The following is a 20,080-nucleotide window of genomic DNA, read 5'->3' on the forward strand; positions in this document are numbered from 1 at the left end:
TCGGCTCAGTCCGTTAATGTTCGGGTGGCTCTCTCACTTATTGTAATATGGCAGTTTTAAGCCGGACAGCCACTCTATTGGTGTTTCTTTCTCACTTAATATTAATGGACTAACGTACCCGACGAGACAAACTAACACTTATTCTACCATGGCAGCGACTGTTCAGCTTATAAATACCAGATGATCGACGTTCTTGTTAATTTCAAAACTACGACTTGAAGCGGCAACATTCGAGCCAACCAAAAACTACTTACCACTTCGTGAGTGCCTGTGACTGTGCCATTGCCTGTTTTTAAGTGCTGTTGGCTGATAGCTGTGGCCAGGAGCCAGAGACATTTGATAATTGAGTGTGTGCCAATTTTGGTAAAACAAGACAATTGACAATAATTACAAGTGAGTGGCAGCATATTCGCAATTAATGCGTGAAGACAGTGGAAAAATTTCTTCTCCAACCGTCGCTCTCACTCACCAAATCAGTCACCTACATACGCGAGTGCACCGCTGCGTGGAAAACCTGTATTTTCTGGTCTCGACTAGACGACCCAGCTGTTTTCAACAGTGAGCAGTGAAAATTTCTCGGATCCATCCAGCCATTCAGCTTCAGCAACTTGATTACTCCCTTGATTACAGCAACTTTCAGCTTGTCTCATTTACAATCCCCCTCCATTTTAATTAGCTCCTAACTGAGGCTCAAGATTGTGATACCAAAAATGCTACGGCTGTGGGCCTGCTTGCTCCTCCTGGGATCCATCCAGATCCAGGCTGTTCCCTTCTACAGCGGGTGAGTAACAACTGGACTCTTTTTTCGTGCTGTGTAGCGTTCGTTTCATGCACATTTCACGTAGTTTGAGTTGTTTTGCGTTGCGGGTTTACTGGTTAACATATACACATCGACATCTTTTGATAAGGCATGAACTATATGTTTCATGTTATCGGAACACATTCGAAAAGCTAAGAATGCCTGTACACCTACTGGGTTCCAAAAACAACATTAAGACTAAGGCCATCAAAATTGGAACCTTCTCGAAAAAAAAACCAACCATTAGCATATACTTTAACGAATCGAAAGTATCTAAAATCATGAAGAGCCCTTCATTACAGACAAAAACCATTTGAAGTGGATCCATTTGTGTATATCACATTAAAGATTTGATTTTTCAGATAAATGACTAACTAGATCCCTAAATTGAATCGTTTAAAAAATCTCTCAAAGTATATCATCAGTTATAACAAGCGGATTAACATTATTAATGTAACAATAGTACCTACTAATTAAAATATCTGCATTTATAAAACCGTATATTGTGTTTAAGCCCTTTAACACTGACTACTGAGTAGTGAAGCTTCATACATTAATTATAAAAAAAATTGCGATCAAAGTTGCTAATTATAATCGCTTTAATCCTGTAGTACACCTTCTGGTTGATTTCCCCTCCCCTAAACAGCTTTAATCTTCTAAATAAACCCTTCGCAATAACTAAATTGTTGAATTCCAGTTCAACTTCCGAAGAAGTTCTTGCAGACGGGCTCTCAGCGGAATCTTCTGCCGAATCCTCAGATGATTCCAGGTGAACTATAATTAGTTGAGTCCCATCATTCCCCAGTAGATTAGCACAAAAACCCATTGACAACTACTTACCAAAGCAAACACATCACTGAAGTTTACGTGTGAAACAACTTGAAAATTCTTTTAAAGTTACAATATTTAAACGTTCATGCTTTTTTACGTTCCTCACGGGTTTCGAGCCCAATGACACCCCATAAAAGTTGTCTAATACCGGGTTCACTGTTTTTTATGACATTTCCGAGCTCAAACCACAAGCCCTGTTTGTTCTTGGAGAAATTTTCGCCCGCTAAACGAAACTGCAAATAAAGTTGACCGAAATGTTTATGGTTTTGTGGAGGCGGGGCGAAAGGGAGCTGAAAGAGCAAAAAGTTCCCCCCAGAAAGAAAGTCCAAAGCCCAGCGAGTATTGACCTCAATTGATAAAACTTATACTGAAACTGTTGACTCGAAGAGATTGTCTGTCGATTATTCGCCATCGAATTCGATTCTTCGCCGCAATTGGGAACAGAAAAAAGGCCACGATCTGAGTCTTGGCCGACTTGCATTTATCTTATTTTTGCGAAAGATACTGCATCGCAAGAATACAATGTGCAACCAAAGTGGGGCAACACCGCGGGACTTGGGCAACCACAACATCCACATCTTCTTCCTCCGATCTTCGGAGCTGCTCCACACTTGGCTGACTTTGCAACCTTTGAGTTCAGACCGCCGGAGGGTTCATCTTTGACACAATTCTCGAACAGTTTTGGCCCTGAAAGCAATTGACATTTCACACGACACTAAGTGCTATTTTGTGGGCAGGTAATGCCCCGGCTAAAGACTACCCCAAAAACTGTATAATCTGCCCTCGAACTGGGTCACCCACAATTTGTTTTTTGTTTTGTTTTTTTGGTCTCGCATTTCCCCCTTTTTTTTACGGTCTCGGAATGTTTTGATTCTGGCTGCCGCGGCTGCGCTTTAATTAAATCAGGCAGCCATTTGGTTGGACCCATCTCCGCCCTCGCCGTAAACATTTCCCTGGAACTGCCACATTCACCGCCCTGCCTTTCCTATCTCCTCACGGTCTGTGGCCAATGACTTTCGCTTTGGCTTCCAGCGGACAGAATGTGGTTAATTTTTAAATTTCATTCGTTTTACAAATTGGTCGTGCATACTACAGCTGCAAATATTGTACTTTGCTGGAGGGCAAGTATTCAAAGTATTCATGAATGATTTACAAATCAATTAGTTTAAGAAGGTGCTTAGTGTTTTTAGCGCTTCTGGAACTGTCATTACAACACTAACAGTCAAGATATTTACTTAAAATTAAATACATAACAAATGTTGGAGAATGAATTTTAAAATAATTATGAATGATTTACCAACCAATAAAATAGAAAAATATTGCTACTTAAGGGTGTGAAAGAAATGTTTATGTTAAAATTTCAAAAAGATTTTATCGCTAGTATTATATTATAGTAAAATAAGTTCCAAACTCAAATGCACTTCTCCTTCAAAAAAAATCCCAATGAAATACAAAGCAAATCTGACGTAGGTGTATATGTTATACCTGAAAGAAAAATGAGGCTCTTATTCATATCGCTAAAAGCCAAGCCTAAATATCGTATTGTCGGCTTAAATCGCCTGAAAATCTGGCTAAGCGGCTTCAAGCCCTACTGATCACGTCCCATCCGAATGACTCATTTAAGGCAGAGAACTCCAGAACCAGAAATGAATCGTATAAACCGAAGTACCCCAAAGTCAGCAAGCGAACAAATTGTTTACGTTTTGCCTTTTTGGGCATTATTGTTTTATTATTATTTATTTCCAGCTAGTTTCGTTTTGTTTTTTGTTTCATTTAGCACTTATTGCGAGCTTTTTTTTAATTAGCTACCGCCAAGCGAATTTTAATGACCCGCAGCGGAAAAATATCTCAAGTTGGCTAACGCTTTGGTCTTCATAGAAAGTTTCTGAATCACAATGTCTGCTTCGATGTATAAATATATATTCCAGTCGAGATTTGGAATGCATTGGGAGACCCAGTAAAAAACAAAAAAACTGTTGACATAAATCTCGGTTGATGGATGACAACTGCAGGAACATTTCTCAAGTTTTGTTTGACTCTTTTCAGCGATTGTTTTCGGCACTTAAAAAGCTATTTCTATTTGATTCTATATAGTGTTCGTCTGGGAGGCGCTTAATATGCGGATCAGGTAAATGCTGCGCAAAAGGTCTAAACAATGAGCACGATCAGCATATATACTACATATACCCAGATATATTTAGTTTGGTAGGGGTAGAGTTTAGCTTCTTTTTATGCGCGGTAACAATGAAGGCATATGAATTATTGGGTCCCGGTTCCGTTTCGATTCGTTCCGTTCGCCATGGAATTTGCATGAAAAGAACACACACACACACATACAGAATACAGAATACAGCAACACTAACCACATTACTCTACACCAAACACCTCCACCGATCCGCAGCTTTATGCCACATTTAACCCACCCATCGCCGGTGCATCGCAATCTGTTTCCGCCCCTGTCACTCGCACCATTCGCACCACTCGAGCCCGTAGACCCACTGCATGTCCAGGCCTCCCAGCGGATGGCGAGCGTGTGGAACGGCCCCGGCGGTCCTGCCCCGCTGGCCCCCCAGCTGCAGTCCTCTCACCTGTTGCCACTCTTCAACAGCGACTTCGACACCGATTTCGTGCCCCTCGAGCTGCAGCAGTCGCCGCAGGGTCGCCAGGAGACGAGAGCCCCCGCTCCCGTTCAGGCCACCGAGCAGAAGCCTTTCAGTAAGTGAAGATATATCTTTCATTCAATCAAAAAAAAACCAACAAAATTATAGAGTTTCTAAAGTATGTTGCCTCTAAATAAATTTGTAACTAATACATTTTTGATCACTTCTTAGTTTAGGGAAAGCCATCAAACTTTATTAATGTTTTATTATATTTAGTTTTACAAATATCATCTTTTACATTATTATGTTCCTAAAGGAGATTCTCAAAGTAAATTAAGATTACTAATGATTTCATACAATCTGTTCATTTAAAATGTTCTCGTTTAGAATGTTTGATTTTTTATTTAATGGGTATGTGCTAATTGGACATACTTTAAATTTTTATTGATATTGGCAACCTTAAGACTAAATAATCTTTAACTACATCTGAAGCTAAATCTAAAATTAAATCTTTACGGTGACTAAAGCCACTCCAATCTATAAATCACTCAACTAAAGCCAATAGCTGTCTTAAAATTGTTTAATTATTTCAAGCGGTAGTTAACCTCATTCTTGTGTTTCCATTCTCTGATTATAAGTAAGCCGATCGAAGCTGATGCTTTAACTCAAATAAATTGTTTCCGCAAATACGTATTTTTTTCAACTAAAGTTTTAAATATTTTACCTTAAAACACAGATTTAATTAACTTAAATATGTCGTTTCTTTTTACAAAGCCTTTTCGCAAATATAAAACTTAGTTTGTACGATTATAATTAGAGGCATCAAATTATGATGATTTTTTCTTTTGTATCATAAGCAACTTGCTTTAATTGGATTTCCTTATTTCGCAGATGTGGATACCATAACGACGGATGTGAATGCCCCCAACCCGGCCATATTCTTCCAGCAGTCGTTCCCCTTCTTTGGCAATGAGTTCTTCAACTCCTTCGGAGGCTTTGGCTTTGGAGCTGCCCAGGAGCCCTGGTGGAAGGGGTGAGTACCATTTATCGAGGGGAGTCCCAGGAAAATAGTGCCCCCTCCCAGCTTCTCGATGGTTGATAATTCCCGCAGTTATGGTCAGTAATTTCGCGTCTTTCCTAATCACCGCACTCGAGTGATTCTGCGTTCGCCGTTCTTGGCATTTGGCAATTAAGAGAGCACAATGTCAAGTTCATTCGACCTATTAAGCACGGTTGTATAATGTATTGTGTCTTCAATAGTATTCTCTAATTGTGTAAAGTTGGCTGGCTTATCGCCATTGTAGCGGCAATCGAGCATATCAATTAAATAATAAATACTTAAATAATTTTCCATCCGAGATTGCTGCCAGCTGAGGCTGCTTAATATTTCTAGGGCTTGATTGCTGCTTCGATTAATTGTCCAACCAGCTGGGCACTGAATATATATTATATATATAAGTAAAGTAAACGAACATATAGTGCCTCCTATATTGGATAAGTGCACGAATAAATAGTTTTTTACAGCCTAGCTTGCACTTTTCTAAATTGTGAAATCAGCCCGTCGTCGTTTTTGCAGTGAGCAATGAACTCGTTGTTGTGGGCATAGTGAAATGAAAGTCAGAGATGTGGCAAATTGAAAAATTAGCTGCATAAAAACGAAAATATACACTTGTATATATTTGAACGTATAGTATGTCTATGGTTCAGTGGGAAATTTCTAAAAATTACGCACACAATGAGTTCGCATTCAAAAACCAAAATACAAGTCTCATCGTTGCCATAATTGAATTGATGGACTGGCAAAGCTGTTAAGCCAACACACAAACGCTTTTATATAGAAGTAGGTTTCTATAGTATAACTTTTCTTTCTATGTGGGAGCATTGTGCAAATCCATTTGGCAAACATTCAGTTAGCGAGTGCTGATGAACCGACTGATTTATATACTATGCCTTTGGCTAGGTTTGATTCGTTCGATTGAGGTAGAATTATAGGAATAGAGTACTTTGGAATTTCAATTTACACGTATGATATATGACTAGGTAATTAGCAAGGAATTTGTAGATCTGAGATTTTCTAGAAAAGTTAACAAGAAAAATATGAATAAAATATTATAAATATATTTTTAAATGGAATATTGATAGCTTTAACCTATTGCACTTTAAATGCTATTTTAGTCTACCGATATTTTTCGAGGCTTAGAAATCCTTATATTGGCGATAGCTTAGTTTAGTCATGAACCAGTTTTTTGACCCACTTCCCCAAAGCTTGCCAAAGCAAATTATTAACCAATAACTAATTTTCCGCTTTATCATATGCAGACCCAATGTGTGCACCGAAAAGGAGGAAGACGATACCGTGGCCAGCGAGACGGAGGCTGAAGAAACAGTGGACACCTTTGGCCAGGAACGTGATGGCGTTACCAACGTGGTGCGATCCCCACTCTTTGGCCAATTCCAGTTCAGCGTTAATTCCTGCGCGGAAAAGCCCAACAAGCACGTCTGCACCAAGATGTAAGGAGATTGCCAAGGAGGAATTATAAAATATTACTTAATCTATTGAATATTTTCTCCCCTCCAGTGTTAATCAAAATGGCAAGAAGAAAACGCTGACGCTGACTCGCCAATGTTGCTATGGATATGGACGCCCAAGGAACGCTGACTTCACGACGCCCTGCGAGAAGATCGAGATCAAGGACGTGGAGGCCACGGCCAGTGACATGGGAGCCAAGCAGTTCATCGAGAGTGCCCGAAGTGCCGGCGAGCTGGCCGAGATGCTGGGCGGAGGAAGTGGCAAGAAGGTCACCCTCTTCGTGCCCAACGACGCCGCCTTTGTGGAGTACCGCGGTCACCAACAGCAGGAGAACGTGAGTAGACCCTTAAAAATAATATAACAAAAAAGGCTGTCATTCAACTAATAAGTAATCATACATTAATTACCAACAGAATAATCAATATGAAAATTAAAATATGTTATATATTGTCTTTACCATGGTCAACCACTTTGCAAAACTGGGAGTTTTAAAAATAAAATAATAATATAAACACATAAGTTAAAAAAATATGTAAAAATGTTCGTTAGGAGCTTTACAAATCGTAGTTTTCTTTTTATAACTTTTGAATTGAAAGAACATACAACATAAATGTTTTCCTCTTAAAATAATAGAACGTTGAGGACTCCAAGAGCGAATCATCCAAACCCTCCATCTACAAACTGCACGCTGTGCTCGGTGAAGTCCAGCTGGAGGATGTGCCCAACGAGAAGCTCCTGCAGACGGAGCTGCCCGACCAGAAGATCCGCATCAACAGCTACCAATTGCCGGCTGCTCTGGGACTGGAACCCTATCGCTATGCCGCCAACTGTGTGCCCATCGAGAAGCACGACAAGCTGTCGGAGCAGGCCCTCGTCCACACCCTGGATGGAGTGCTGAAGCCACTGACCAAGAACATCATGGACATCATCAGGGAGCGAGCGGACATGTCCATCATGCGCACTGTTCTCGAGAAGACCAATCTGAGTGCCCTGCTGGAGGATGAGAAGCCGGTGACCATCTTTGTGCCCACCGATGCCGCCTTCGACAAACTGGAACCGCATCTGCGTCGTGCTCTCAAGGAGGGTCGTGGTTGTGCCTCAAGTGAGTTGCAGGATTCCACAAGAAGAAGTTCAATACTTTATAAGCTATCCTTTAAATCATAGACATTCTGAAGAACCACTTGCTTGACCTGACCTTCTGCTCGGTGGCCACTGTTCCTGGCGCCAAGACCACCGCCTACAACCTTCTGGGAGAGCCACTGCTCCTCAACCGCACCCGCCTGGCTGCCAACCAGACCGGACCTGCTCCGATCTACATCAACAATCTGGCCAAGATCATCGATGCGGACATCATGGGCACCAATGGTGTGCTGCACGTGATCGACACCATCCTCCCCACGGAATCTGCTCTGCCCATGACCTCGCTGATGTCCCACAACAACCTGACCATCTTCCAGCGATTGCTGGAGGCCTCTGGCTACGATGATCAGTTCGATGATCTGGACAACGTGACCGTTTTCGCACCCACCGACAAGGCCTTGCAGAACACGGAGTGGGCTCGCATGCTTACGGAGAAACCGGAATTGCTGAACCACAACCTGGACCTGCTGGAGTTCCTCAACTACCATGTGGTCAAACCGATGATCAAGACCTGTGATCTTACCGAGAAGTCCTTGCCCACGGTGGCTGGACCAAGTGTGCGTCTGAACCTGTACTCTACTCATGCCCTCTTCTCGGATGTGATGAACCGCGCCACGGTTAACTGCGCTCGCTTGGTGCACTTTGACCACGAAAGCTGCGGATCTGTGCTCCATAAGGTGGATCGTGCCCTGGCGCCACCCAAGAATGTAAGTCATCAGTGGATTCAATCTAAGATTTCCCTTTAAATTTTTCCTAAATTGATTCCCCAGAACATTCTGAAAGTGCTGGAGGCTAATCCCAACTACAGCAAGTTCCTGGAACTGGTGCGCAAGGCCAATCTCACCCAGCTGCTGTCCAACGACTCGAGGAGTCTCACTCTGCTGGTGCCCAAGAACGATGTCTTCGAGGAACTGAACGACTCAGCTGAGGGCTTGAAGCCCACCGATCCCACGGCCTTGGTCAAGACCCACATCGTGGAGGATGTTGTCTGCTGTACTGGCATTATTCCCACCAACTGGCCGTTTGTCCGCTCCATCGAGTCCATTTCCGGCCAACATCTGCGCATCACCCGCGATCGCCGTCCCAAGATCGAGAACGCCGGCGTCACCAAGTGTGATGTGGTGGCCACCAATGGCGTTATCCACGAGATCAACGACATCATCGTGCCACGCCCCCAGCGCCAGCAGCAGCGACCCCAACTGATCCCACCTGGAGCCGGATATCAGCCGCAGGGCGACTTCGACGACTTCTTCTGAGCGGTGCCCTCGTCCCTACTTCAAGCACATGATATATAAAGCATATATTTATATTTACTCTTAACGATTTGTCAATTGATTGGAAGCCACAACAAGCTCAGAATCTTCTCTGATAAATAAAATAAATAGTATTAAAAAATAGCGTATTTAATAACCAAAATTGTGAAAATGGTTCGAGTCCGTGGTTTCAAAATGTTACATCGAATACTCCAACCGTTTTTTTGACGCGAATTCATTAAGACAAATGTATAAAAATACAGTCGACTCTCGTTAATTCAAACCTGCGATAATTCGAACCTCTCTATAATTCAAAGTTATCACGAGGTCCCTACGAAATCTCTTTATATTTCGAACTAAATCAATACATTTTCATACACTTGGTAATTCGAACGAAAAAATCATTGATATTTAACAAAACCACGCGTTAATTCGAACTCATCAGCGTCTAACACTCGACAATTCAAAGTTGCAGAGAAAAAATTTTGCGACAAGTTCAAACTTGCCTTTGTTTTTGTTTTGATTATGTAGTTTTTGACGCACACACTTCCTACGAATTGGTTTGCGTAGTTATTCAGTTACTGTTACTCTTTCGTTGGTATGCATATTAAAAGTAAATGTTAGCTATGAGCCCTAGAAAGTATAAAGAACCTTTGGCAGAGGTGTCAGTTAAGGAAGCAAGATCCTCATTTTATACCTTACAAAGCTTATGTCTACAAAACGAAAGTGATGAAAAAGTATTTCATGCACTTTTTCTCTTAAAAAAGTTATTGAGCAGTGTGCGCAGCAGAATTGTGCTTTAAAGCAAGCCAGTATAACAAAATTCTTTCGAAAATTTCGAAATTTCGAACCATTTGATATTTCAAACACTCGATAATTCGAAATATTTCAAGAGTCCCTCGAGTTTCGAATTAACGAGAGTCGACTGTATACATTTGCTGTGACAGCAGGATTGTCAATATGAATTTTGCTAGATTAAATTTCTGACCAAGGTCTCAAATCCAGATTGAAAATAATTAACTATTCAATCGTACATTTTTCCTAGTGTATTTGCCTGCAGCACACTATTTACTCACTTCTAGAAGTTGAAAAGGATAAAGCTTTCGCATCGCGGAAGTGACGTCCTTCGGGAAGAACTGTAACTCTTCAGTGTCATTTCAAGAAGTAACTTAGAAGTGTCTCCCAGAAGTGTCTTCCAGAAGTGTCTTCCGAAGTGTCTTTTAGAAGTGACTTCCGCGACACTTGCAAAAGTTACCCAGAAGAGTTTTCCAATTGGACAATAAATTCTAGAACATATTTTTACTATATTTATTAAAAATTATAACACCCTTTGCTCTTTAAAAGTAGGAGATTTATTATTTTTCAACTCTATATCATCCAAAAATGAGACCAATGAAAACTCCAAATGAAAATAAACAAACAACCTTTAAAAATTATACAATTTTTTTTGTCTCGAAATGAGATGTGGGTAAAAAAAAAGGACAAATTTTTTTTAGTAAAATAGGAAAAACAGTGAATTCTTGAGACCTCCTGTTAACCACAAGCAGTACCGGCGTCCAAGCAAAGGAAATCATTTTACAAAAACTAAATACATACATTTATTGCTTTCTTATCTTCATTCAAACTTCTAGAAGTGACTTGTGAAATAGTTGTTTTCGTATAATTGTAGTTGTAAAATTGTTATTCTAACTTTCAGAAGTGACTAAAAGGTGACTTCTAGGCGATAGGGGATACAATTATCGTCCAAATTTTTGCAGTACATTAATACTAATTAAACAATCTACCAACCGTTTATTGGTACAAACACAACACACATTTTTATAAATATGTATTTGCGAAAACAAAGTACTTAAAAAGAGTTTATTCTCTTCCAAAGCTAATCAAAAAGAGAACCTTTCTAAAAGAGAAATCCCCTCTCAAAGTTCTTATCTGCAACTAAAAACATAGAACTCAGCCTATAAAAGCGCTGTTCTGCTGAGACAATTGTTCATTAAGTTTGTACACTGAATAGTAGAAGATGTCGGGATCTCTGCCAGCCACTTTCGTCAAGGGTTTCCACGATGAGGAGAAGGTGCGTCAAATGGAGTACCGACCACTGGGATCCACGGGTCTGCAAGTTTCCAAAATCACCCTTGGCGGTGCCACCCTTTCCAACCTCTTCTTCAAAGGGTTTGATCGGGAGGAGGGAATTCGCACGGTGCACGAGGCGATTAAGTCCGGTATCAACTATATAGACACAGCTCCCTTCTACGGGGACTCGGAGGAGCTACTCGGCCTGGCGCTAAAGGATGTGCCTCGCGAGGCCTACTATATAGCCACCAAAGTGGCGCGCTACGAGTTGGATCCCGAGAAGATGTTTAACTATACGGCAGCGAAAACTCGGGAAAGTGTAAAACGGAGTCTCAACCTGCTGGGATTGGACAGGGTGGATGTACTGCAGGTGGGTTTGCCTAGTTTGATTAGTAAATCATCAACTGATGTGACTTTTTGTGTCAGGTTCACGATGTGGACGCCGCACCCAGTCTGGATATGGTGCTGAACGAGACTATTCCGGTTTTGGAGGAGTACGTTCGAGCAGGAAAGGCCAGGTTCATCGGAATCACCGCCTACGATGTGGACGTTCTGAAGGAGTGTGCCGAGCGAGCGAAGGGACGCGTCCAGACAGTGCTCAACTACTCCAGATACACCCTCTTGGACAACACACTGCTGCGCTACATGAAACCCTTCCAGGAACTGGGCGTTGGAGTAATCTGCGCCTCCGCCCACGCGCTGGGACTCCTAACCAATGCTGGACCAACACCTACCCATCCTGGCAGTCCGGAACTCCTGGCCGTTGGCAAACAGGCAGCCGAGATCTGCAAACAAAGGAACGTGGAGCTGGGCAAGCTGGCCATGTACTACACCATGCAGCTCGATGGTGCGGCCACCTTCCTCATCGGCATCCCGAATCGAAAGCAGCTGCGGATCAACTTGGATGCAGTCATCGATGGCTTGACTCCCCACGAGCAGGAAGTGCTGCAGTACCTGCGCGAAAAGTAAGTTGGCTAAGTCTGCACTTATACCTAAAACATGTACTTATTTTTCTCCATTTTTTTCAGCGTTTTTACCAAATCCTATAGCTGGGGCTCCACTTTGTCCGCAATTAACAATTTTATGTGAACGGTCAACCAAATGATAAGAAGGGAACACAGGGACTGCGGAAAACGTGAAGAACGGATTTAAAATTAATTTAATAAAATACATATTATTAAAATCAAGATTTGAAAAAATTAAAGTTAAGAAATAAATAAGCAATTTAATAGACAATGTAAATTTATCGATTTTTGTTATTTATTAAACTCTACAGATTTTGACTCCGGTTGCTGGATATGATGGCGGTTCCGCAGCATACATATTCAATATGAGCTGATTCAATATGAGTCGAACTAAAATAATAAAATTGATTTCTTATTTATTTGTTTAGTTTGAACATATAAGAGGCTTTAAACATTACTATTAGATGTATTACAAATTATTTGTATTTGATGTAAAATAAATATATATTCTTGATCAGCATTACTATCTGAATTGTCATAGACGAGTACGTACATATGTCCGTCAGTCTGATTCTATGTAAACTAATCTCTCAGTAATACATATTATATAAGTAACTTGCTGAAACTTTACCTAAAGTTGTGTAGTTATTGCGACTATATCAGATAGCTCCCATACCAGAGATTGAAAACAAAATGATCACTGCGTTAATTTTGACTTCTTTCGCTCGATATTAATGATGACTGCAAAAGTATATAAGCTTCGGCTAATAATTAAGCATATAAATCGCTTTTATAGGAGCTGGCCGACAAAGAAACATTCGAACATTCAAGCGCTGCAGGACCAAAATATAAGAACATGTGCTATTGGTCTAAAAAATCCGAAAAATTTGTTCAATATCGGTACGATAAATTCGCTGATTATGACTGTACCAGTCCTGTAAATGCAATTCCAAAAAAAATGGGCTATGGCCAAATCAAATATGCAAAAGGAAACACCACGTGGTAGCAAGATATTATCCACCAGTAAAAGTGAATGGAAAATTGAAAGAAAATGTTCCGAGGGCGATCGAGTACTTTGTTCTTACTTTAGCTTTATTGCTTTATAAACTCGTGTTTAACTTTCAGTAAAAGTTCACCCGGTAAAGACAAGAGAAACGTATCGAAATCTATTTTGAGATCATGGTACCCGAGGCCGAATATCTTACAACAATCTGAGACTTGTCAAAGTATTCATACTTACTTTGTGCATAACACTAGAAATGGCTTTGGTGAACACATTACTAGTTCTGGCTTTCTGTTGGGTAAAAAAAATAAATAAATTTCAAATTTTCCGGAACACAAACATTTATAACGTGAATACTTACAGCTCTTGGTAGTCGACGCCAGCCCCAAGTCGAAAGCCCTTGACAGGCACAACGAGTTGAGGGAAAAACACGGCTGTCCGGCACTGGAACTGGACGACGAGCTAACCCGTGATTGTGAGAACTATGCTAGAGTATGTCCCTTGTGTTCTTAAATTATAGGGATTATTAGTTTACTAAATCAAACGATTCAACAGGAGCTTACGAGCATGGGAGAAATTAAACATTCAATTGCTAATGGATTATACTCCGAAAACTTGTGCTATCGGTCTAAAGATCCCCATAAATGTGTTCAAGATTGGTACGATGAAATCAAAGATTATGATTTTAGCAAGCCTGGTTATAAAAAGATAACAGGACATTTTACCGCCATGGTGTGGAAAAAAGCCAAGAAAATGGGTTTTGGCCAAGCCAAAGATGAAAAAGGAAGCTTCTACGTAGTAGCGCGGTATTCGCCACAAGGAAATGTAGAAGGGGAGTTCAAAGAAAATGTCCCGAAACCGAAGGAGTACTTAAACCTTACTTTAACTATGTAGCTTTTAAAAACTTATATTTTATTTGCAGTGGAAAGAATAACTCCAATCTACCTCAAGTCGATGCCATTCTCGTCATACTTGCGTTCTGCCTGCACTTCAGGATTTGAGGCCCCTTGTGCCGTGCTCTTCTCGAGCCATTTTCGGTTGTAAATTTTTAGTATATTTAAAAATGATCCATATATATCTCAGTAAAAATGTTTCGGCTTCTAAAATAGTTGTTGTCTCGTAAAGAATACTTTACATTGAAATGGGGACGTTTTGAGTTATGCCTAATAAACTCGCAGCAAACTAAATAAAATACGACAAATTATTCAGCGAATGGTTTTTTTTGTATTACTTTCGAGCAGAGTCTATTTTTTTTAATTTTTTGACGGAAATTGTAATAATAAAAACGACTTTGATTTTTATTGGCATTGGCATGATTTTTTCAGATGGTGTTCATTAAGACTTTTGAATTCGAATTCGAATTAAGTTTCATAAAATCCGATGGCTATCTGCCAAAAAAACTTCGAAAAATCTTTATCAAATTAATCAATCAATAATCACAAGGTAATTGTTTTTTATCACACAGCCATAAATTTGGAATATTGAATTTTGAATATACCCTTGCAAAGTATTATAATTTCAGTCAGAAGCTTGCAACGCGGTGATGGAGTCACCTTAGACCCCATAAAGTATATATTATATATTCTTGATCAGCATCACGATCTGCATCGAAATACCTCTTTCCATCTGTCCCTCGAGCATGATTTTCAAAATATGGAGTTTTTTAATAACCCTTGAATCGAGAAAACAATTTTATTACAATCCGACAACTTTATCATGTGCTGCCATAGGAAAGTTCGAAAAATCGATATCGACATCGTTGTTTTTTTTTCAGACAAGCATGATTTTTGGAATATAGAGTTTTCCAATGACTCTTGAACTGGGTATTAAATTTTATTAAAATATTAAAATCAATTGTTGAAAATATGGAAAATAATGGCCTTTGTTTAGCCTTTATGTATTTTGTTCGACATATTTGATGACTGCAAGGGTATACAAGCTTCGGCTTGCCGAAGCTAGCTTCCTTTCTTGTTTTTAACTCCTTCCAAATTGATGTACATTCTTATAGCAATCTGAAACATGTCAATATACACTGCAATAAAAATGCCTTTGGTAAACAAATTATTAGTTATAGCTTTTTGTTGGGTGAATCTAAAAATATTGAAATATAATATTAAACTAGAAAACAATCATTTATAACGAGGTTACCTACAGCTTGTGGTGGTCAAAGCTGGCTCAAAGGAGGAAAGCCTTAACAACTACAACCAGTTTAGAAAGAAACACGGATTTGTATAAAGCAAAAGTTTCTAAATGGAAATACGTCTGTAGTTATATCGTCATAGCTCTGATTATATACGATATATTTGATAACTGCAAGGGTATATAAGCTTCGGCTTGCCGAAGCTAGCTTCCTTTCTTTTTTCAGTCAGAAGTTTGCAACGCACCTCTTAAAATAAATATATATTCTTGATCAGCATCACTATCTGAACTGACATAGACGAGTACGTATGTCGGTCAGTCTGATTTTATGTAAACTAGTCTCTCAGTTATATTGATATCATGCTGAAACTTTACCATAAGTTGTGTAGTTATTGCACGCTGTGTATTGTATCATATGTAGGTTCGGACGGGCCGGAACGGGCGACTATATCGGATAGCTCCCATACGATTGAAAAAAAAAAAGATCACCCCGTTGATTTTGATCATATCGACTTGACTTCTTCCAGATGGTATTTTTTAACTACTATCGAATTTCGAATTAAGTTTTATCAAAATCGGATAACTATTTCATATAGCTATCATAGGATCAAATTGTGAAAATATTAAAAATTAAAAAAAAATTATCATGCTTTGATATGGTTTAGCTTGAACTCCTTTCGCTCGATATTAATGATAACTGCAAAGGTATATAAGCTTCGGCTTGTTAATTAACCATATGAATCGCTTTTATAGGAGCTGACCGACAAAGGAACATTCAAGCGCTGCAGGACCAAAATATGGGGAAAGCTTGTGCTATTGGTCTAAAAAATCCGAAAAAATTGTTCAATATCGGTACGATAAATTCGCTGATTATGACTATACCAGTCCTGTAAATGCAATTCAAAAAAATGGGCTATGGCCAAATCAAATATGCAAAAGGAAACACCAACGTGGTAGCAAGATATTATCCACCAGTAAATGTGAATGGAAAATTGAAAGAAAATGTTCCGAGGGCGATCGAGTATTTTGTTCTTACTTTAGCTTTATTGCTTTATAAACTCGTGTTTAACTTTCAGTAAAAGTTCACCCGGTAAAGACAAGATAAACGTATCGAAAACTATTTTGTGATCATGGTACCCGAGGCCGAATATCTTACAACAATCTGAGACTTGTCAAAGCATTCATACTTACTTTGTGCATAACACTAGAAATGGCTTTGGTGAACACATTACTAGTTCTGGCTTTCTGTTGGGTAAAAAAAAAATAAATAAATTTCAAATTTTCCGGAACACAAACATTTATAACGTGAATACTTACAGCTCTTGGTAGTCGACGCCAGCCCCAAGTCGAAAGCCCTTGACAGGCACAACGAGTTGAGGGAAAAACACGGCTGTCCGGCACTGGAACTGGACGACGAGCTAACCCGTGATTGTGAGAACTATGCTAGAGTATGTCCCTTGTGTTCTTAAATTATAGGGATTATTAATTTACTTCATCAAACGCGTCAACAGGAGCTTAGGAGCATGGGAGAAATTAAACCTTCAAGAGATGCAATTCGGGAAGTATACGGCGAAAACTTGTGCTATCGGGATGAAGATCCCCATAAATGTGTTCAAGACTGGTACGATGAAATCAAAGATTATGATTTTAGCAAGCCTGGGTATGACGCGAAAACAGCACATTTTACCGCCTTGGTGTGGAAAAAAGCCAAGAAAATGGGTTTTGGCCAAGCCAAAGATGAAAAAGGAGGCTTCTACGTAGTAGTGCGGTATTTGCCACGAGTAAATGCATATGGGGAGTTCAAAAAAAATGTTCCAAAACCGAAGGAGTACTTAAACCTTACTTTAACTATGTAGCCTTTAAAAACTTTATTTTATTTGCAGTGGAAATAACTCCAATCTACCTCAAGTCGATGCTATTCTCGTCATACTTGCGTTCTGCCTGCACTTCAGGATTTAAGGCCCCTTGTGATTTGCTTTCCTCGAGCCATTTTCGGTTGTAAATTTTTAGTATATTTAAAATTGATCCATATATATCTCAGTAAAAATGTTTTGGCTTCTAAAATAGTTGTTGTCTCGTAAAGAATACATTACATTGAAGTGGGGACGTTTTGAGTTATGCCGAGTTAACTCGCAGCAAACTAAATAAAATACGAAAAAGTATTCAGCGAATGCATTTTATTACCTTCTGGCCGAGTCTATTAATTAACAAAAAAACACGCCGTTGATTTTTTATATATCGGCATGATTTTTTCAGATGGTGTTTTTTAAGACTTTTGAATTTCGAATTTAGTTTCATAAAATCGGATGACTATATCTTATACAGTCGAGTCCAGATAATTCGAAATGGCAGGGGGATCACTTTTTTTACGAATTAGACGGGAATTCGATTTATCGAGATTTTTTTCAAAGGATTTTTTTTCAAGGGAACAGAATTTTTTACGAATTATCGCGATTTTCGATTTAACGGGGTACGAATTATCGGGATTCGACTGTAGCTTGATCAGCATCACGATCTGCACGGACGGACAGACGCATCCTTTTAGTTTGTTTCTCGCAACTGAGTTAGGTTAAAAAATTTTTTTTAGAATAAATATTAATAAAATAAATCAGAAATATACATTATAAAAATATTGAAAAGACGACAACCGAAGCGTTTTGTAGTTGGTTTTCTTAGTTTGTATATATCACCAAGTCTCGAACCAAGATCAAAAATAATTGACTGGTGTGGATTCCCACCCTATTTTTTCTAGTGTAAGGTTTGTACACATTTATTCACAATAATAAAATGATATACTGAACCGTTTGTTGGTACAAACACAACACAATATTATATATGTATATGCAAGCACAAGGTACTCAAAAAGAGTGTGTTCTCTTCCAAAGCTTATCAAGAAGAGAGCATTTCTAAAAGAGAGCCCCTCTGAAAGTTCTTATCTACAACTGAAACCACAGAACTCAGCTATAAAAGCGCAGTTTTGCTAAATCAATTGTCTATTTAAACTTGTACATTGAATAGTAGAAGATGTCGGGATCTCTGCCAGCCACTTTCGTCAAGGGTTTCCACGATGAGGAGAAGGTGCGTCGAATGGAGTACCGCCAACTGGGATCCACGGGTCTGCGAGTCTCCAAAATTGCGCTTGGCGGTGCCACCCTCTCCAAGCTTTTCTCCAACGACTTTGATCGTGAAGAGGGAATTCGTATGGTGCACGAGGCGATTAAGTCCGGTATCAACTATATAGACACCGCTCCCTTCTACGGCAATTCGGAGGAGCTTCTCGGCCAGGCGCTAAAGGATGTGCCTCGCGAGGCCTACTATATAGCCACCAAAGTGGCGCGCTACGAGATGGATCCCGCGAAGATGTTTAACTATACGGCAGAGAAAGCCCGGGAAAGTGTGAAGCGTAGTTTGAACCTACTGGGATTGGACCGGGTGGATATACTGCAGGTGGGATTTACCCAGTTGGTTGAGTAAATCACCAACTGATGTGCCTTTTTTTCATAGGTTCACGATGTGGACGCCGCACCCAGTCTGGACATGGTGCTCAATGAGACCATTCCTGTCCTGGAGGAGTATGTTAAGGCAGGGAAGGCCAGGTTCATCGGAATCACCGCCTACGATGTGGACGTTCTGAAGGAGTGTGCCGAGCGGGCGAAGGGTCGCGTCCACACGGTGCTCAACTACTCCAGGTACACTCTCCTGGACAACACACTGCTGCGCCACATGAAGACCTTCCAAGAGCTGGGTGTTGGAATAATCTGCGCAGCCGCCCACGCACTGGGACTCCTGACCAATGCAGGACCACAATCCTGGCATCCTGGCAGTCCGGAACTTCTGGCCGTTGGCAAACGGGCAGCCGAGATCTGCCAGCAGAGGAACGTGGAGCTGGGCAAGCTGGCCATGTACTACACCATGCAGCTCGATGGTGCGGCCACCTTCCTCATCGGCATCCCGAACCGAGAGCTGCTGCGGATCAACTTGGATGCAGTCATCGATGGCTTGACTCCCCACGAGCAGGAAGTGCTGCAATACCTGCGCGAAAAGTAAGTTGGCCAACAACTGGTTACGCCAAACAGGGAACTGTGCAAGTCGACTTTGGTGTTAGCAATTGCATCACGGGCACGAACTTGGCCTCAGCCCGACCAAACTGGTTTGACATTTACTATATCCAGTCCAGACTGTTTAAGACTACATGTATTTACATGATTATCTAAAACATATACTAATTTGTCTGCCTTTCTTTCAGTGTTTTTACCAAATCCTACAGCTGGGGCTCCACTTTGTCCACAGTTAACATGTTTAAGTGAACGGTCAACCAAATGGGAAAACGAACTTGAGATTTGAACAAGAAAGGAATACATCGGAAAACAGGAAGAATGGATTTTAAATGCATTCAATAAACTATTGTAAAACCAAAATTATCTCAAAATTAAAAGAAAGTCAATAAATAAATAAATAATTTTACAGAAAACGCGAATTTGTCCATTTGTATTAACAATTAATCTATTTAGGTTTTGACATTCGTTGAATGATGATGTCGGTTCCGCAACATACATATGTATATGTAATATAAGCTGATTTAAAAAAAAACCGATAAAAAATATAAGAAGGATTCCCTATTTAAATGTTGGGATTGGACAAATAAAGCCTTAATACGAAATACCATTTGTATTTTATGTAAGATATGTTTTGTTGCAGAGCAAAGGGTGTTATAATTTCAGTCAGAAGTTTGGAACGCAGTGAAGGATAC

At 40.1% G+C, this 20,080-nt stretch overlaps 5 protein-coding genes across 8 annotated transcripts; all 5 read left to right on the forward strand.

Annotated features, from left to right (window-relative positions):
• The first annotated feature begins 195 nt into the window (after positions 1–195).
• Positions 196–9,295, forward strand: LOC108088027 (periostin). Of its 4 annotated transcripts, XM_017185652.1 has the most exons (10): positions 196–260; positions 677–781; positions 1,497–1,568; positions 4,032–4,345; positions 5,122–5,263; positions 6,550–6,741; positions 6,809–7,094; positions 7,394–7,862; positions 7,925–8,607; positions 8,671–9,295. In XM_017185652.1, the coding sequence occupies exons 2-10, from the start codon at positions 711–713 to the stop codon at positions 9,154–9,156; spliced, it is 2,715 nt and encodes a 904-aa protein (XP_017041141.1). In that variant the 5' UTR covers positions 196–260; positions 677–710; the 3' UTR covers positions 9,157–9,295. The 4 variants fall into 4 exon arrangements, with proteins under 4 accessions (XP_017041141.1, XP_043064859.1, XP_017041143.1 ...); XM_017185654.2 differs by lacking the exon at positions 196–260 and having other exon boundaries at positions 4,239–4,345; XM_043208924.1 differs by lacking the exons at positions 196–260; positions 1,497–1,568 and having other exon boundaries at positions 669–781.
• Positions 9,296–10,796: 1,501 nt separating this feature from the next.
• Positions 10,797–12,465, forward strand: LOC108087897 (L-galactose dehydrogenase-like). The gene is made up of 3 exons (XM_017185475.2): positions 10,797–11,593; positions 11,650–12,188; positions 12,252–12,465. Exons 1-3 carry the CDS (start codon positions 11,171–11,173, stop codon positions 12,310–12,312), a joined length of 1,023 nt encoding a protein of 340 aa, XP_017040964.1. The 5' UTR covers positions 10,797–11,170; the 3' UTR covers positions 12,313–12,465.
• A 934-nt stretch (positions 12,466–13,399) lies between these two features.
• Positions 13,400–14,404, forward strand: LOC108087920 (Golgi-associated plant pathogenesis-related protein 1-like). The gene is made up of 4 exons (XM_017185505.2): positions 13,400–13,489; positions 13,555–13,683; positions 13,747–14,057; positions 14,114–14,404. The coding sequence occupies exons 1-4, from the start codon at positions 13,448–13,450 to the stop codon at positions 14,190–14,192; spliced, it is 561 nt and encodes a 186-aa protein (XP_017040994.1). The 5' UTR covers positions 13,400–13,447; the 3' UTR covers positions 14,193–14,404.
• A 2,076-nt stretch (positions 14,405–16,480) lies between these two features.
• LOC108087918 (Golgi-associated plant pathogenesis-related protein 1-like) lies at positions 16,481–17,394 on the forward strand. The gene is made up of 4 exons (XM_017185504.2): positions 16,481–16,582; positions 16,650–16,778; positions 16,842–17,158; positions 17,214–17,394. The coding sequence occupies exons 1-4, from the start codon at positions 16,541–16,543 to the stop codon at positions 17,287–17,289; spliced, it is 564 nt and encodes a 187-aa protein (XP_017040993.1). The 5' UTR covers positions 16,481–16,540; the 3' UTR covers positions 17,290–17,394.
• An 894-nt stretch (positions 17,395–18,288) lies between these two features.
• On the forward strand, positions 18,289–19,801 carry LOC108088085 (L-galactose dehydrogenase-like). The gene is made up of 3 exons (XM_017185740.2): positions 18,289–18,777; positions 18,835–19,373; positions 19,577–19,801. The coding sequence occupies exons 1-3, from the start codon at positions 18,355–18,357 to the stop codon at positions 19,635–19,637; spliced, it is 1,023 nt and encodes a 340-aa protein (XP_017041229.1). The 5' UTR covers positions 18,289–18,354; the 3' UTR covers positions 19,638–19,801.
• The last annotated feature ends 279 nt before the right edge of the window (positions 19,802–20,080 follow it).

Source organism: Drosophila ficusphila, unplaced genomic scaffold (assembly GCF_018152265.1).
Source record: "Drosophila ficusphila isolate 14025-0441.05 unplaced genomic scaffold, ASM1815226v1 contig_791, whole genome shotgun sequence".
Lineage (NCBI taxonomy): Eukaryota > Metazoa > Arthropoda > Insecta > Diptera > Drosophilidae > Drosophila > Drosophila ficusphila.

What these genes read in the sequence shown, in the direction of transcription:
- LOC108088027 (XM_017185652.1), top strand. Translation starts at nt 711, where the DNA reads ATGCTACGGCTGTGGGCCTGCTTGCTCCTCCTGGGATCCATCCAGATC. An exon ending in GCTGTTCCCTTCTACAGCGG is followed by an intron (nt 782 to 1,496) that starts GTGAGTAACAAC and finishes GTTGAATTCCAG; the next exon opens with TTCAACTTCCGAAGAAGTTC. An exon ending in GTCACCAACAGCAGGAGAAC is followed by an intron (nt 7,095 to 7,393) that starts GTGAGTAGACCC and finishes TTAAAATAATAG; the next exon opens with AACGTTGAGGACTCCAAGAG.
- LOC108087897 (XM_017185475.2), top strand. Translation starts at nt 11,171, where the DNA reads ATGTCGGGATCTCTGCCAGCCACTTTCGTCAAGGGTTTCCACGATGAG. An exon ending in ACAGGGTGGATGTACTGCAG is followed by an intron (nt 11,594 to 11,649) that starts GTGGGTTTGCCT and finishes TTTTTGTGTCAG; the next exon opens with GTTCACGATGTGGACGCCGC. An exon ending in CTGCAGTACCTGCGCGAAAA is followed by an intron (nt 12,189 to 12,251) that starts GTAAGTTGGCTA and finishes CATTTTTTTCAG; the next exon opens with CGTTTTTACCAAATCCTATA.
- LOC108087920 (XM_017185505.2), top strand. Translation starts at nt 13,448, where the DNA reads ATGGCTTTGGTGAACACATTACTAGTTCTGGCTTTCTGTTGG. An exon ending in ATTGTGAGAACTATGCTAGA is followed by an intron (nt 13,684 to 13,746) that starts GTATGTCCCTTG and finishes ACGATTCAACAG; the next exon opens with GAGCTTACGAGCATGGGAGA. An exon ending in AATGTCCCGAAACCGAAGGA is followed by an intron (nt 14,058 to 14,113) that starts GTACTTAAACCT and finishes TTTTATTTGCAG; the next exon opens with TGGAAAGAATAACTCCAATC.
- LOC108087918 (XM_017185504.2), top strand. Translation starts at nt 16,541, where the DNA reads ATGGCTTTGGTGAACACATTACTAGTTCTGGCTTTCTGTTGG. An exon ending in TAGTTCTGGCTTTCTGTTGG is followed by an intron (nt 16,583 to 16,649) that starts GTAAAAAAAAAA and finishes GAATACTTACAG; the next exon opens with CTCTTGGTAGTCGACGCCAG. An exon ending in AATGTTCCAAAACCGAAGGA is followed by an intron (nt 17,159 to 17,213) that starts GTACTTAAACCT and finishes TTTTATTTGCAG; the next exon opens with TGGAAATAACTCCAATCTAC.
- LOC108088085 (XM_017185740.2), top strand. Translation starts at nt 18,355, where the DNA reads ATGTCGGGATCTCTGCCAGCCACTTTCGTCAAGGGTTTCCACGATGAG. An exon ending in ACCGGGTGGATATACTGCAG is followed by an intron (nt 18,778 to 18,834) that starts GTGGGATTTACC and finishes TTTTTTTCATAG; the next exon opens with GTTCACGATGTGGACGCCGC. An exon ending in CTGCAATACCTGCGCGAAAA is followed by an intron (nt 19,374 to 19,576) that starts GTAAGTTGGCCA and finishes CCTTTCTTTCAG; the next exon opens with TGTTTTTACCAAATCCTACA.